This window comes from Aquarana catesbeiana, linkage group LG02 (genome assembly GCF_042186555.1).
Source record: "Aquarana catesbeiana isolate 2022-GZ linkage group LG02, ASM4218655v1, whole genome shotgun sequence".
NCBI classification, from domain to species: Eukaryota; Metazoa; Chordata; class Amphibia; order Anura; family Ranidae; genus Aquarana; species Aquarana catesbeiana.
Window position 1 is genome coordinate 808324710 of NC_133325.1, and position 15023 is coordinate 808339732.

The 15023-nt window shown below is 52.0% G+C and overlaps 1 protein-coding gene across 1 annotated transcript in view; it reads left to right on the plus strand.

Annotated features, from left to right (window-relative positions):
• Positions 1-8288: 8288 nt before the first annotated feature.
• LOC141129502 (E3 ubiquitin-protein ligase TRIM45-like) overlaps positions 8289-15023 on the plus strand; it is a 48281-nt gene continuing 41546 nt past the window's right edge. Inside the window, exon 1 of the mRNA XM_073617574.1 lies at positions 8289-9872. Within this exon, the coding sequence (XP_073473675.1) occupies positions 9481-9872 (392 nt within the window). The 5' untranslated portion in view covers positions 8289-9480. The remainder of the gene's footprint in view (positions 9873-15023) is intronic.

The window sequence follows — 15023 nt, forward strand, 5'->3', positions numbered from 1 at the left end:
TCAGCGCAGATCCTCAGCATCCATGGATGGATCCCCTGGAGGGCTGTCGTTGCAGGAGGAAGAGATGGTGGATCGATTGCTCAGAGCGGGGGAGCTCTCCCTGTTGGAGGAGGAGGAGCCTCGCGGAAGCCTGGCAGCGATGGAGGTGGGACCTTCAGCTGGTGGGACCCTTCCTAGGCAGCCTGGTAAGTCCACTTTTTCTTTGTGTTCTCAGGGGGAGATAAAAAGGGGGGGATGGACCTAGGTCCGGGACACAGCCCCCTTGCCAGCGGGCGGTGTCGCCTGTGGTTTCCCCTCTGGCCGCGGTGGTCAGTGACAACGCAACGCCACTCGGCGGGAGATGGAAGAAGTGGACTCCACCCCTGGTGAGAGGGCTGCGGGGGCGGGGCCTCGGCAGGGAATGAGAACCGCAGCGGCCGCCGGGCCTTCCCAGTCCACAGCTGGCGGCCCCCCGTTGCCAGATGGCCAGTGCAAGTGAGCGGATGGCGGAGATGTCCAGGGGCAACCAAGTGCTGGAGCACCACGGGGTGGGAGTCCACACGAGCTAAGAGGTCCAGGCCGCCGGAGCGCTTCTCCCCGAACTCCCCCCCAAGGGCCCAGCGTCACACAGGGAGTCCCATCTGGGCCCTTTCAGGGCCCCCGCAAAGCGCATGTCCGTGCCGGCGGTGGGGGGTCCTGGGAGGAATCCCCAGCAGAGACAGGGCTTGGCGGGCAGGCCCTCTGGTATGACCGGGTGTGGGCCCACCATGCGGTGGGGGATGGAAGAAGCAGACTCCACCCCTGGCGAGGGGGCTGCGGGTGTGTGGCCTCAGCAGGGGATGAAAACTGCAGCGGCCGCCGGGCCTTCCCAGTCCACAGCCGGCAGGCCCCCCATTGCCAGATGGCTGGTGCAGGCGAGCGGATGGCGGTGTCCAGGGGCAACTAAGTGCTGGAGGCCACTTTTTTTGGGGTTCTTGGGGGGGCGGGCCTAGGTCCGGGACACAGCCCCCTTGCCAGAGGGCGGTGTCGCCCGTGGTTTCCCCTCTGGCCGTGGTGGTCAGTGACAACGCAACGGCGGAGGCGGGATTGCAGGGGTTCTCAGCGGGTTTGAAGGAGTTGGTACACAGGTTCAAGCCTGGGGTGAGCAGGCTGGCTTCACCTGCGGCAGCCTGGGTGGAACCCAGGGGGGGCGTCCGGGCTGGGGGACTCCGGGTCCGGGGTGCCGCCAGCACTCCCCGTTGTGACTACGGCGCCCGTGGTAGTGGATACTGCGGTGGGAGGCTGGGACGCGGCAGACAAGGAAGGAGCAGGGGACAAAGCGGGGTCGGCAGACTCAGCAAGGTATACGTGTGTTTTGAGGGCCCCCTGGGGGCTTACCTGAAACCGGAGGTTAGGGAGAAGATATGGAAAGGTGAGTATGTGGAGATATTCTTACTGCTGCCACTAGAGAAGTTCAATGTAGACAGGGTCAAGCCGGAGGATAACAAGGAGGATGAAGAGAAGCAGAGATACCGGCTCATCCCAAGGACTTTCCTGAACTAGCTCCTGGGGTTTTTGGAGGGGTTTCGAATTCCTGCTACCCTAGTCTCTGCCCCCCGTTTCCCGAAACTTGCGCTCGGCTTTGCGACATCCCAATGTGGTTTCAGAGAAACTGCGGAAGGAAGTGGCGTTGGGACGCATGGGGGGCCACTTCTCCTTGTTGCCAATCGCAGATCTGGTGGACTCACCCTTGGGGGTCGTGCCCAAGAAAGAGCCTAATAAATTCAGGCTGATTCACCACCTTTCCTTCCCTAAGGGGGGTTGGTCAATGATGCGATTGACCCAGAAATATGTGCTGTTTCGTACACTTCCTTCGATGCGGCTGTTTTCTGTGTGTGGAGGTATGGGCGAGGGGCTAGGATGGCAAAATCCGACATGGAGTTGGCTTTCTGACTGCTTCCCATTCATCCTAAAAGTTTCCGTTTGCTAGGTTGTCATTGACAAGAGGAATTCTACATGGATCGCTGCCTACCCATGGGCTGTTCTATCTTATGTGCATTGTTTGAGCGGTTCAGTTATTTCGTGGAGTGTGTTGAACGTGACGTAGTGGGAGTGAGTTCCATCATCCATTACTTGCATGATTTCCTGTGTGTGGGACCAGCCTCATCCGAGGTCTGTGCAGTGTTTTGGCTACGTTGGAGCACGTCGCGGCTAGATTTGCATTAGCATACTATTGGATTCGGGGGATTCTGAGATTGCGCAAGGTACAACTTCGGACTCTACAGTCATTGTTGGGTAAGCTGAACTTTGCGTGTCGCATTATCCGGATGGGTAGGGAATTTTGCAGACGGCTGTCGGCAAGTACGGCGGGGGCTAAGACTCCCAATCATTTTGTGCACCTGGTATGGGAGCACAGGGAGGATCTGAGAATATGGCACGCGTACCTGTCAGGTTTTAACGGGAGGGCACTATAGATGTCGGGACCGGTTAGCAACTTTGATTTGGAGATTTACACGGATGTGGCCGGGTCATTTGGCTTTGGGGCATTTTTCCAGGGCAAGGGGAGCGCAGGTCCTTGGCCGGATTCGTGGAAAGCGTCTGGTCTGCTGAGGAACATGGTATTGCTGAAATTGTTTCCAGTCGTGCTGGCAGTAGAGTTGTGGGGGGAGTCCTTCAGGAACTTGAAAGTGGGCTTTCATGGGGACAATCTGGGGGTGGTGCAGATCATCATTAGGGTGTTGGCGTCATCCCCGCCAGTGGTGCAGCTTTTCAGGCATGTGGTGTTGCGCTGCATGCAATTTAATGTTTTTATTTATGCTGTGCACCTCCCGGGAGTTGAAAACGTCATTGCCGACACTTTGTCTCGCTTTCAGTGGGACAAGTTTCGGGAATTGTTTATTGCATGATCACAACACAAAAAGGTGCAACGTTTCGGAGTCACGCAGGACCCCTTCGTCAGGCATGTGATGACGAAGGGGTCCTGCGTGACTCCGAAAAGTTGCACCTTTTTGTGTTGTGATCATGCAATAAACTAAACCGTTTGGACGCCACCGTGTGCTGATCCTTGGTGTGCTGGCAAGTATCTACATTGTGACTTGAACCAGTATCCAGCTGGTTGTTGCTGCAGCACCCGACCTTTAAGAGCTTATACCAGGAACGTGTGCGATGGGAATATGAAACATTACAAGTTTCGGGAATTGGCACCTGACCCTTACCACTTACCCCCAGACCCTTACCACATACCAACTCTTGGATCCACTCCTGCTCCCCTCTTACACCAATCAGGTAAGTGCCCACATTTACATGCCCCACCTATTAATTACTCCACCTCATCTCAAACCCCCTCTGATCCAGTCATGTTGGTCCTCCGCTTAGTCTTTGCCCCTACTACAGGCCTCTCTTGTGCAGTGCTATGAAGTGCCCACCATGTCATGTGCTGTGTCATGCAGTGCCCACTATGTAATGTGCAGTACAAAAAACAAGTAAAAAAGGCGCAAAGCAAGTATACCTCACATAACTGTTCCTAAATAGTCCAATGGCAGGGATGGTATATATAGATATATATACAGGAGGGAGTCAATCAGGGCTGCCACCAAAAAAAGACCAGAAGCAAGGTCCAATAGGCTAAAGAAAATAAACAAGGAAAAGGGGCGCCTCTGAGTATATATCAATAATCATTTATTTACAACAAACAATATCCACTCACATGGAAGATTGTAGTACTGCGTTCCGGTTCGTCTCTGAGTAGAGCAGAAGCTGTAGGACCACAAGTCTCAGCAAGTCCGTGCAGTGCTGGTCTTACATCAGGTCCTGGCAAGGATAGATGATGGTGACTGGACACGGCAGGGGCTCCCTCAGGTCTCCAGATGGCGCTTCCGGATATATAATGGGTTAAAAAATGCAGTCCGAGGCTCGTACGTCTCCGTGAGAGAGATATGGTAGCGGCCGTACAGGGAGCCAGAACGAGGCCTGGATAGCAAGCACAGCACGGCGCCGGGTCGTGACGTCAGATGCTTGAGAAAGGAGTGCCGCTATTCCTGTCACCAATAACGCGCAGACTCGGAAACGCGTCGCATAGCCGTGACGTCACGACCCGGCGCCGCGCTGTGCTTGCTATCCAGGCCTCGTTCTGGCTCTCTGTACGGCCGCTACCATATCTCTCTCACGGAGACGTATGAGCCTCGGACTGCAGCGCGCCCGGCGATCGGCTTTGGCGTCCCCTCACCCCCTCCTTGGAACCCACAGACCGTTGGTCTATGCTTTTTTAACCCATTATATATCCGGAAGCGCCATCTGGAGACCTGAGGGAGCCCCTGCCGTGTCCAGTCACCATCATCTATCCTTGCCAGGACCTGATGTAAGACCAGCACTGCACGGACTTGGTGAGACTTGTGGTCCTACAGCTTCTGCTCTACTCAGAGACGCACCGGAACGCAGTACTACAATCTTCCATGTGAGTGGATATTGTTTGTTGTAAATAAATGATTATTGATATATACTCAGAGGCGCCCCTTTTCCTTGTTTATGTAATGTGCAGTGCCCATCATGTCATGTGCTGTGCCTTGCAGTGCCCACCGTGTAATGTGCTGTACCCACCATGTCATGGGCAGTGCAGTACCCACAATGGAATATGCTCTGCAGTGCTCACCATGTCATTTGCTGTGCCACCCATGTGATGTACTGTGCTGTGCTATTACCCCCCCCCCTACTCACCCCCTGACTCTCTCTCACCCCCTATTCCCTCTCTCTGTCTCTCTCACCCCCCTCTCTTTCACCTTCCCCCCTTCCTCTCCTCCCCTCTCTATCACCCCCCTCCCCTCCCCCTCGCTCTCTCTCTCTCTTTAATTCTTTTTAACAAAAAAAATGGTGTTTGTATTTTATTTATTTTCATAAAAAGTCCCAGCAAAATCCTTATCACCAGGCCCAGGATGCTCTTAATCCGGCCCTGATTGGACAAGGGGGGCGGCGCCCGTGCGCCCCCTATGGATGGGCCGCCACTGAGACCGACACCCACCCATCGAGTCATTTTGATATTTGCATAACTCCTCCCAAGAGCCGGCCCACTGCTGATGTCAGGACTGAGGGCTCCTGAGAAGAGTACTGGGGCCGGGTGCTGTGAGGTTCTCAGAAAGCTCTGTATATATATATATATATATTTTCTATGTTGGATGGACTTGTGTGTTTTTTTTTTTTTCCAGCCAGATTAACTATAGCACTCTGCTGGCCCCTCCCACCAGCCACGATCTGCCTGCATTGTATATAGAAGTACAGAGACCTGGTGATGACATCACTGGGTACAATATATGGTGTGTGATAAATACAGGAATGGAATGTCATTATCATGTTGGGAAGGTGGGGGAGGGGAATATAAGAAGAATAATCTTCAGCTCTTATGACTGCGGCCCACGTCCTCCGATACAATGAGAATTCTCAGATATAACATTGATGATGATCAGACGGGGAATCGATCGCTCTCCCTGATGGAAGTCTGCGATGTGATATTCATAAGATCACCTGTAGATTGATTCCTCTTCTGTAGGGTCACCGATCGATTTCTCTTTATGACATTCATGGGAGACGAAGGGGGAAAAAAAAGTGACAATCACTGACTTTGTATAGTTTTGTGTATCACAGGAAATGGGAAGGAACTTCTCATGACTTCCTGTCTGAGACACGGCAGGAAATGAGAGGAAATCTCTCCAAAGTAAGGAGAGTCCCAGGAGCCGGTGTCCCCACTGGAAGGTTTCCCCCTCACTTCCTGTTCTGGTGACAACTCTAACATTTTAGATTTGTATAAAACTTTGGGGGGGAATATTTACTACAACTGAAAAGTGCAAAATCCGCAACCAATCAGCTTCCAGGTTTTATCGCCAAAGCTTAATTGAAGAAGCGGATGTTAGAGGCTGATTGGCTGCCAGGCAGAGCCGCACCGGGTTCTGAGTGCTCCAGTTTTAATAAATCTCCTCCTATTTCATCCCTCACCACTTCCAGGAAAACGAAGAGAACTGAGAAATAATCATTTACTATTCTAATATTTGTATCATGTGGAATATATTTGTGATCTTTGTGAGGGCGATTGTTCACATTTTATAAATGATGTGTGGATAGTACAGTATATATATATATATATACACTCACCGGACACTTTATTAGGTACACCTGTTCAGTTGCTCGGTAACACAAATTGCTATTCAGCCAATCACATGGCAGCAACTTAATGCATTTCGGCATCTAGACATGGTGAAGACGACTTGCTGAAGATCAGAGCGTCAGAATGGGGAAGAAAGGGGATCTCTGTGACTTTGAACGTTTCAGCTCCGACATTCAGATGGTGGGGTCAGAATTTGGGGCATGGACCCATCCTGCCTTGTATCACCGGTTCAGGCTGGTGGTGGGGGTGTAATGGTGTGGGGGATGGGATATCACCGGTTCAGGCTGGTGGTGGGGGTGTAATGGTGTGGGGGATGGGATATCACCGGTTCAGGCTGGTGGTGGGGGTGTAATGGTGTGGGGGATGGGATATCACCGGTTCAGGCTGGTGGTGGGGGTGTAATGGTGTGGGGGATGGGGTATCACCGGTTCAGGCTGGTGGTGGGGGTGTAATGGTGTGGGGGATGGGGTATCACCGGTTCAGGCTGGTGGTGGGGGTGTAATGGTGTGGGGGATGGGATATCACCGGTTCAGGCTGGTGGTGGGGGTGTAATGGTGTGGGGGATGGGGTATCACCGGTTCAGGCTGGTGGTGGGGGTGTCATGGTGTGGGGGGATGGGATATCACCGGTTCAGGCTGGTGGTGGGGGTGTAATGGTGTGGGGGATGGGATATCACCGGTTCAGGCTGGTGGTGGGGGTGTAATGGTGTGGGGGATGGGGTATCACCGGTTCAGGCTGGTGGTGGGGGTGTAATGGTGTGGGGGATGGGGTATCACCGGTTCAGGCTGGTGGTGGGGGTGTAATGGTGTGGGGGATGGGATATCACCGGTTCAGGCTGGTGGTGGGGGTGTAATGGTGTGGGGGATGGGGTATCACCGGTTCAGGCTGGTGGTGGGGGTGTAATGGTGTGGGGGATGGGGTATCACCGGTTCAGGCTGGTGGTGGGGGTGTCATGGTGTGGGGGGATGGGATATCACCGGTTCAGGCTGGTGGTGGGGGTGTAATGGTGTGGGGGATGGGATATCACCGGTTCAGGCTGGTGGTGGGGGTGTAATGGTGTGGGGGATGGGGTATCACCGGTTCAGGCTGGTGGTGGGGGTGTAATGGTGTGGGGGATGGGGTATCACCGGTTCAGGCTGGTGGTGGGGGTGTAATGGTGTGGGGGATGGGATATCACCGGTTCAGGCTGGTGGTGGGGGTGTAATGGTGTGGGGGATGGGATATCACCGGTTCAGGCTGGTGGTGGGGGTGTAATGGTGTGGGGGATGGGATATCACTGCTTCAGACTGGTGGTGGGGGTGTAATGGTGTGGGGGATGGGATATCACCGGTTCAGGCTGGTGGTGGGGGTGTAATGGTGTGGGGGATGGGATATCTGAGTATTGTTGCTGACCATGTCCATCCCTTGATGACTACAGTGTCCCCATCTTCTGATGGCTCCTTCCAGCAGGATAATGCACCATGTCACAAAGCTCCAATCATCTCACCACTGGACAATGAGGTCCCTGTACTCCAATGGCCTCCACACTCACCACATCTCATCCAATAGAGCACCTCTGGGATGTGGTGGAACCGGAGATTGGCATCATGGATGTGCAGCCGACAAATCTGCAGCAACTGTGTGATGTCATCATGTCACTATGGAGCGAAATCTCTGAGGAACGTTTCCAACACCTTGTTGTATCTATGCCACCAAGAATGAAGGCCAAAGGGGATCCAACCCTCTACTAGCAAGGAGGACCCAATGAAGTGTCCGGTGAGGGTATGTTTGTAGTGCTGAGGTCGGAGAGCTACAATGTAAAATATTGATGTATTGAATACAATGATAATAAAGTATCCAATCTAATGCTGTGAGGGTGAATGGTTACAATGTAACATACATGGAATATCCGTCACACCTCCACCAATCACCACATCACACAGAACACGGGTCACACGTTGTTGTTTATTTACTGAAATGAAAACCTCCTTCTATTACACATCATACATCCGCACACTTTCTGCCTCGGTGACAATGGCCACGGGGTGAATAGAGGGTGAATCTCCCCGGCAGGGACACAAACACAAGTTCTGATTAATGTTTGGACTTTTTCTATACTTATGGTGGGAGGGTTGTAAGGTGTGTCCAGTCCTCCAGGATCAGCAGGGAGGGGGGGAGGGGGGCTGGAATTCTGGGAATGTGCCCAGGATTAACCCCGTCATCGCTGACACAGCTGCACCTTGCTCCTGTCCAGAGTGACTCTCAGACTCCTGGGAGAGGGAGGGGGAGGGCAGGCGGTGTGAGGCCTGCATGAGGCTCCTGTACAGACCGGCCCAGGAATGTTACTGCAGGAAAAGTCACAGGAGACCAAAACCAGGGACTCCACCACTAAACCAGGGACTCTACCACTAAAACCAGGGACTCCACCACTAAAACCAGGGACTCCACCACTAAAACCAGGGACTCCATCCCTAAAACCAGGGACTCCACCACTAAAACCAGGGACTCCACCACTAAAACCAGGGACTCCTCCACTAAAATCAGGGACCTCCATACCGGGGTCTTCTTAAACCTTTCTCCTTCCTGACCCATGACTGCTGGATATTGTAGTTCTACCCCAACTCCACTCTGATAGATAAAATCCTGATCTGAGGTTGTGCGGGATCTATTGACTACTCTTAGGATACTCTGCAGGATCTAGTGACTGCTTTCTTAGGACCATGTGTGGCATCTAGTAACCACTCTTTGGATCTCATTTTGGACTTAGTAACCACTCTTTGGATCTCCTGTTGGACCTAGTGATCTCTCAGGATCGCCCGCTGGACCTAGTGATCTCTCTTTGGAACCCCTATTGGACCTAGAGACATCCCTTAGGATCTCCCGTTTGGACCTATTAACCACTCTTTGGATCTCCTATTGGACCTAGTGACCTCTCTTAGGATCCACTGTTGGACCTGATGACTTCTCTTAGGGTGTGTGGTACCTAGTGATCTCTCTTGGCATCTTCTGCTGGATTTGGTGACCTCTCTTAGGACCCCTCTGTTGGACCTAGTGACCTCCCTTAGGATCTCCTGTTGGACTTATTAACCACTCTTTGGATCTCCTATTGGACCTAGTGACCTTTTAGGATCTACTGTTGGACCTGATGACTTCTCTTAGGGTGTGTGGTATCTAGTGATCTCTCTTGGCATCTTCTGCTGGATTTGGTGACCTCTCTTAGGATCTCTTGACCTCTCTAATGATCTTATTTTTCTGTTCATTCTCGTTGGGCACCTTGGAAAGGATCTGTGCTCCCTGGATAGGAGATTTTGGATTGTTTTGTTAGTTTCTGTCTCTCTGGCCTCATCTTTTTTTTTTTCCGGAGAATTTTACAGAATTTGGACTTTGATAAGATGGCGAAGTCCGGTGCTCTGGATGAGATTTCGGGGGAGCTGCGGGCACACTGCCCACAGTGCCAGGAGATGTTCTCAGACCCCCGGGTGCTGCCCTGCCTGCATACCCTCTGCATGGACTGCCTGAGCAAGCTGGAGCCCTTCACCACCATGGAGAAGGGGCAGAAACGGAGGAGCCTCCTGTGTCCGATGTGCGATTCAGAGGTGGCGCTGCCAGCGGGGGGAGTGAAGGATTTCTTACCTGACATGCTGGCACAGACAGAGGTGCTGCGCGAACGGCTGCGGAGCGGAGGGCACCAGATGCCATGTGATCTGTGCGCAGATGGAAAGGGTGAGAGACGCTGCCAGGAGTGCAAGATCAACATGTGCGAGTTCTGCTGCCAGGCGCACAGGTGAGCGGGAAAGGGGAGCACATGGGCACATCAGCCGCAGGAACCAATCAGATATTCAGATTATCTAAGACTTTGTTATACAATTTTGCAAACAGGTAATTTTTCTCCTTCACTGATGAGGTGGCATGGATGAGCGCTGATGAGGTGGCATTGATGAATAGGCACAGATAGGCGGCACTGATGGGTACTTATAGGTAGCACTGATGGGCACCAGTAGGGGGCACTGATAGGACAGACTGATGAGGGGGCACTGATTGGCAGCACTGGTGAGCACTAATTGGCAGCACTGGTGGGCACTGTTGGGACTGCACTAATAATCAGGGCATTAATAATCACTGTCCTGATTATCAGTGTAGATGTCCCTTTTACACAAGCTGGTTATTGTCTCTCTTCTCCTCATGCTGTCAGTGCAAGGAAAGGAATGCCGATAACCAGCTTCTGTTTACATCATGATCAGCTGTGATTGGCCACAGCTGATCACATGGTAAAGAGCCACTGACCTCAGTTTGTGATCAGCAGTGTCCGGAGGACACTGCGATCACAGAACACGCCGCCCGCGTGCTGCAGCGGGCACCCTGTGGGCATGATCACGAGAGGATGGTGTATGACAGTGTCCCAGAACTGGACAGCCATGATGTAGCCGTCATTCGGCTTCAGCGCAGTTGGCAAATGGTTAAGTCCAACCAAAAGTTTATTTCTAGTTCTGGTTGGGATGGGGAAGGATAAGAACCCCTGTCAGGTTTTTACTGTAATCCTGGGCTTCCATTGGAGGGATTTCCTTCCTACTCTACTAAAGAGAAGCCTTTGTATAGAAGTCTGTGTTGTTGCAATAGGGACAAAAATGTAACTATTCCAGGAGCTCTGTCCTTCCCCGACTCCTTTAAAAATAAAAACTTCTATTCTCACGGTCGGTGTTGATGTTGGAGAATTCCCCTCACTTCCTGTTTACTAAAATGTTGTCACCAGGATGATAATTGAGGGGAAATCTCTCTAATGGAGACCCAGGTAACCATAAAACCTGAGAGGGGTTCCAATACTTCCCCACTCCTCCTAAAACTAAAGAGAAGAGTTTTGGGTGGACATATCATTGAAGTATTGTGCTAGAAGGAATCAGTAATACAGGAGTAGGAGGTACAATATATATATATATATATATATATATATACACTGTGTGTACAGATTGTATCATTTGGGGAAGTGCCGCATAGATGGGGATGTGGAATATATAATATGATGACTTTGCACATCCATCACACCCAGAATTGTATCTGATAATATCTGCTGAGATTTCCATGGGGGGGGAGTATTTTGGGATGGAGGCCAGGCAGTGCAGACTTCCTCTGTCTATATATAATGAAGGAGGTGGAGGCCTTGAGCTGGTGGACATCTGATATTCGGCAGCTCAATATTGTACCCGCTAAAGAATGTTGTGTGTATGACACGGATACAATTCATGGAAAGGACTGGAGATCCCGACAGGTACAATGTAGAGAAGAGTTCAGCACATTCTTTTAAGCAGATAACCTAACAGGGCCCTCTGATTCCTCTTGTACCAAACTGTATTGTAACTGTAATGTCTGCCTTCATTTTGTAAAGCACTGCGCAAACTGTTGGCGTTATATTATACATAATGGCGCTATATATATATCCTGTATAATAATAATAAGGCCCCATTGAACAGTAAGTAAAGTTTGAAGAAAAATATAATACAAATATCACTGTAAAAATAAAAACCTATCCTACTTGTTGGTTTCAGTAATGTGTAGTACAGGGGTCAGTAGTATGTTACAGAGACCAGGAGTCAGGAGTAAGTAAAGCAGAGTTTAGAAGTCAGTAGTGACACAGAGTGCGGGGTTTGTAGTAATTAATGAAGAATGCAGGAGTCAGAAGTAAATAATAGATCAGAGGTCAGTAGTAATTCAGAGTTGCAGCATCCTGCTCCAATCAACAGAGCTCTGAAACTCCTCCCTGCACACCGCTCCAATCAACAGAGCTCTGACACTCCTCCCTGTACACTGCTCCAATCAACAGAGCTCTGACACTAATCCCTGTACACTGCTCCAATCAACAGAGCTCTGACACTAATCCCTGTACACTGCTCCAATCAACAGAGCTCTGACACTCCTCCCTGCACACCGCTCCAATCAACAGAGCTCTGACACTCCTCCCTGCACACCGCTCCAATCAACAGAGCTCTGACACTCCTCCCTGTACATCGCTCCAATCAACAGAGCTCTGACACTCCTCCCTGTACACTGCTCCAATCAACAGTGCTCTGACACTAATCCCTGTACACTGCTCCAATCAACAGAGCTCTGACACTCCTCCCTGCACACCGCTCCAATCAACAGAGCTCTGACACTCCTCCCTGCACACCGCTCCAATCAACAGAGCTCTGACACTCCTCCCTGTACATCGCTCCAATCAACAGAGCTCTGACACTCCTCCCTGTACACTGCTCCAATCAGCAGAGCTCTGACACTCCTCCCTGTACACTGCTCCAATCAACAGCAATCTGACACTCCTCACTGCACACTGCTCCAATCAACGGAGCTCTGACACTCCTCCTTGCACACTGCTCCAATCAACAGAGCTCTGACACTCCTCCCTGCACACTGCTCCAATCAACGGAGCTCTGACACTCCTCCCTGCACACTGCTCCAATCACCAGAGCTCTGACACTCCTCCCTGTACACTGCTCCAATCAACGGAGCTCCGACACTCCTCCCTGCACACTCCTCCAATCAACGGAGCTCCGACACTCCTCCCTGCACACTCCTCCAATCAACAGAGCTCTGACACTCCTCCCTGCACACCGCTCCAATCAAGAGAGCTCTGGCACTCCTCCCTGCACACCGCTCCAATCAACAGAGCTCTGACACTCCTCCCTGTACATCGCTCCAATCAACAGAGCTCTGACACTCCTCCCTGTACATCGCTCCAATCAACAGAGCTCTGACACTCCTCCCTGTACACTGCTCCAATCAACAGAGCTCTGACACTCCTCCCTGTACACTGCTCCAATCAGCAGAGCTCAGACACTCCTCCCTGTACACTGCTCCAATCAACAGCAATCTGACACTCCTCACTGCACACTGCTCCAATCAACAGAGCTCTGACACTCTTCCCTTTACACTGCTCCAATCAACGGAGCTCTGACACTCCTCCTTGCACACTGCTCCAATCAACAGAGCTCTGACACTCCTCCCTGCACACTGCTCCAATCAATGGAGCTCTGACACTCCTCCCTGCACACTGCTCCAATCACCAGAGCTCTGACACTCCTCCCTGTACACTGCTCCAATCAACAGAGCTCTGACACTCCTCCCTGTACACTGCTCCAATCAACAGAGCTCTGACACTCCTCCCTGCACACTGCTCCAATCAACAGAGCTCAGACACTCTTCCCTGCACACTGCTCCAATCAACAGAGTTCTGACACTCCTCCCTGCACACTGCTCCAATCAACAGAGCTCTGACACTCCTCCCTGCACACCACTCCAATCAACCGAGCTCTGACACTCCTCCCCCTACACTGCTCCAATCAACAGAGCTCTGACACTCCTCCCTGTACACTGCACCAATCAACAGTGCTCTGACACTCCTCCCTGCACACCGCTCCAATCAACAGAGCTCTGACACTCCTCCCTGCACACTGCTCCAATCAACAGAGCTCTGACACTCCTTCCTGTACACCGCTCTAATCAACAGTGCTCTGACACTCCTCACTGTACACTGCTCCAATCAACAGAGCTCTGACACTCCTCCCTGCACACCGCTCCAATCAACAGAGCTCTGACACTCCTCCCTGCACACCGCTCCAATCAACAGAGCTCTGGCACTCCTCCCTGAACACCGCTCCAATCAACAGAGCTCTGACACTCCTCCCTGTATATCGCTCCAATCAGCAGAGCTCTGACACTCCTCCCTGTACACTGCTCCAATCAACAGCAATCTGACACTCCTCACTGCACACTGCTCCAATCAATGGAGCTCTGACACTCCTCCCTGCACACTGCTCCAATCACCAGAGCTCTGACACTCCTCCCTGCACACTGCTCCAATCAACAGAGCTCTGACACTCCTCCCTGTACACTGCTCCAATCAACAGAGCTCTGACACTCCTCCCTGCACATTGCTCCAATCAACAGAGCTCTGACACTCCTCCCTGCACACTGCTCCAATCAACAGAGCTCAGACACTCTTCCCTACACACTGCTCCAATCAACGGAGCTCTGACACTCCTCCCTGTACACTCCTCCAATCAACGGAGCTCCGACACTCCTCCCTGCACACTCCTCCAATCAACGGAGCTCCAACACTCCTCCCTGCACACTCCTCCAATCAACAGAGCTCTGACACTCCTCCCTGCACACCGCTCCAATCAACAGAGCTCTGACACTCCTCCCTGCACACCGCTCCAATCAACAGAGCTCTGACACTCCTCCCTGTACATCGCTCCAATCAACAGAGCTCTGACACTCCTCCCTGTACACTGCTCCAATCAGCAGAGCTCTGACACTCCTCCCTGTACACTGCTCCAATCAACAGCAATCTGACACTCCTCACTGCACACTGCTCCAATCAACGGAGCTCTGACACTCCTCCTTGCACACTGCTCCAATCAACAGAGCTCTGACACTCCTCCCTGCACACTGCTCCAATCAACGGAGCTCTGACACTCCTCCCTGCACACTGCTCCAATCACCAGAGCTCTGACACTCCTCCCTGTACACTGCTCCAATCAACAGAGCTCTGACACTGCTCCCTGTACACTGCTCCAATCAACAGAGCTCTGACACTCCTCCCTGCACACTGCTCCAATCAACAGAGCTCAGACACACTTCCCTGCACACTGCTCCAATCAACAGAGTTCTGACACTCCTCCCTGCACACTGCTCCAATCAACAGAGCTCTGACACTCCTCCCTGTACAACGCTCCAATCAACAGAGCTCTGACACTCCTCCCTGTACACTGCACCAATCAACAGTGCTCTGACACTCCTCCCTGCACACCGCTCCAATCAACAGAGCTCTGACACTCCTCCTTGCACACTGCTCCAATCAACGGAGCTCTGACACTCCTCCTTGCACACTGCTCCAATCAACAGAGCTCTGACACTCCTCCCTGCACACTGCTCCAATCAACGG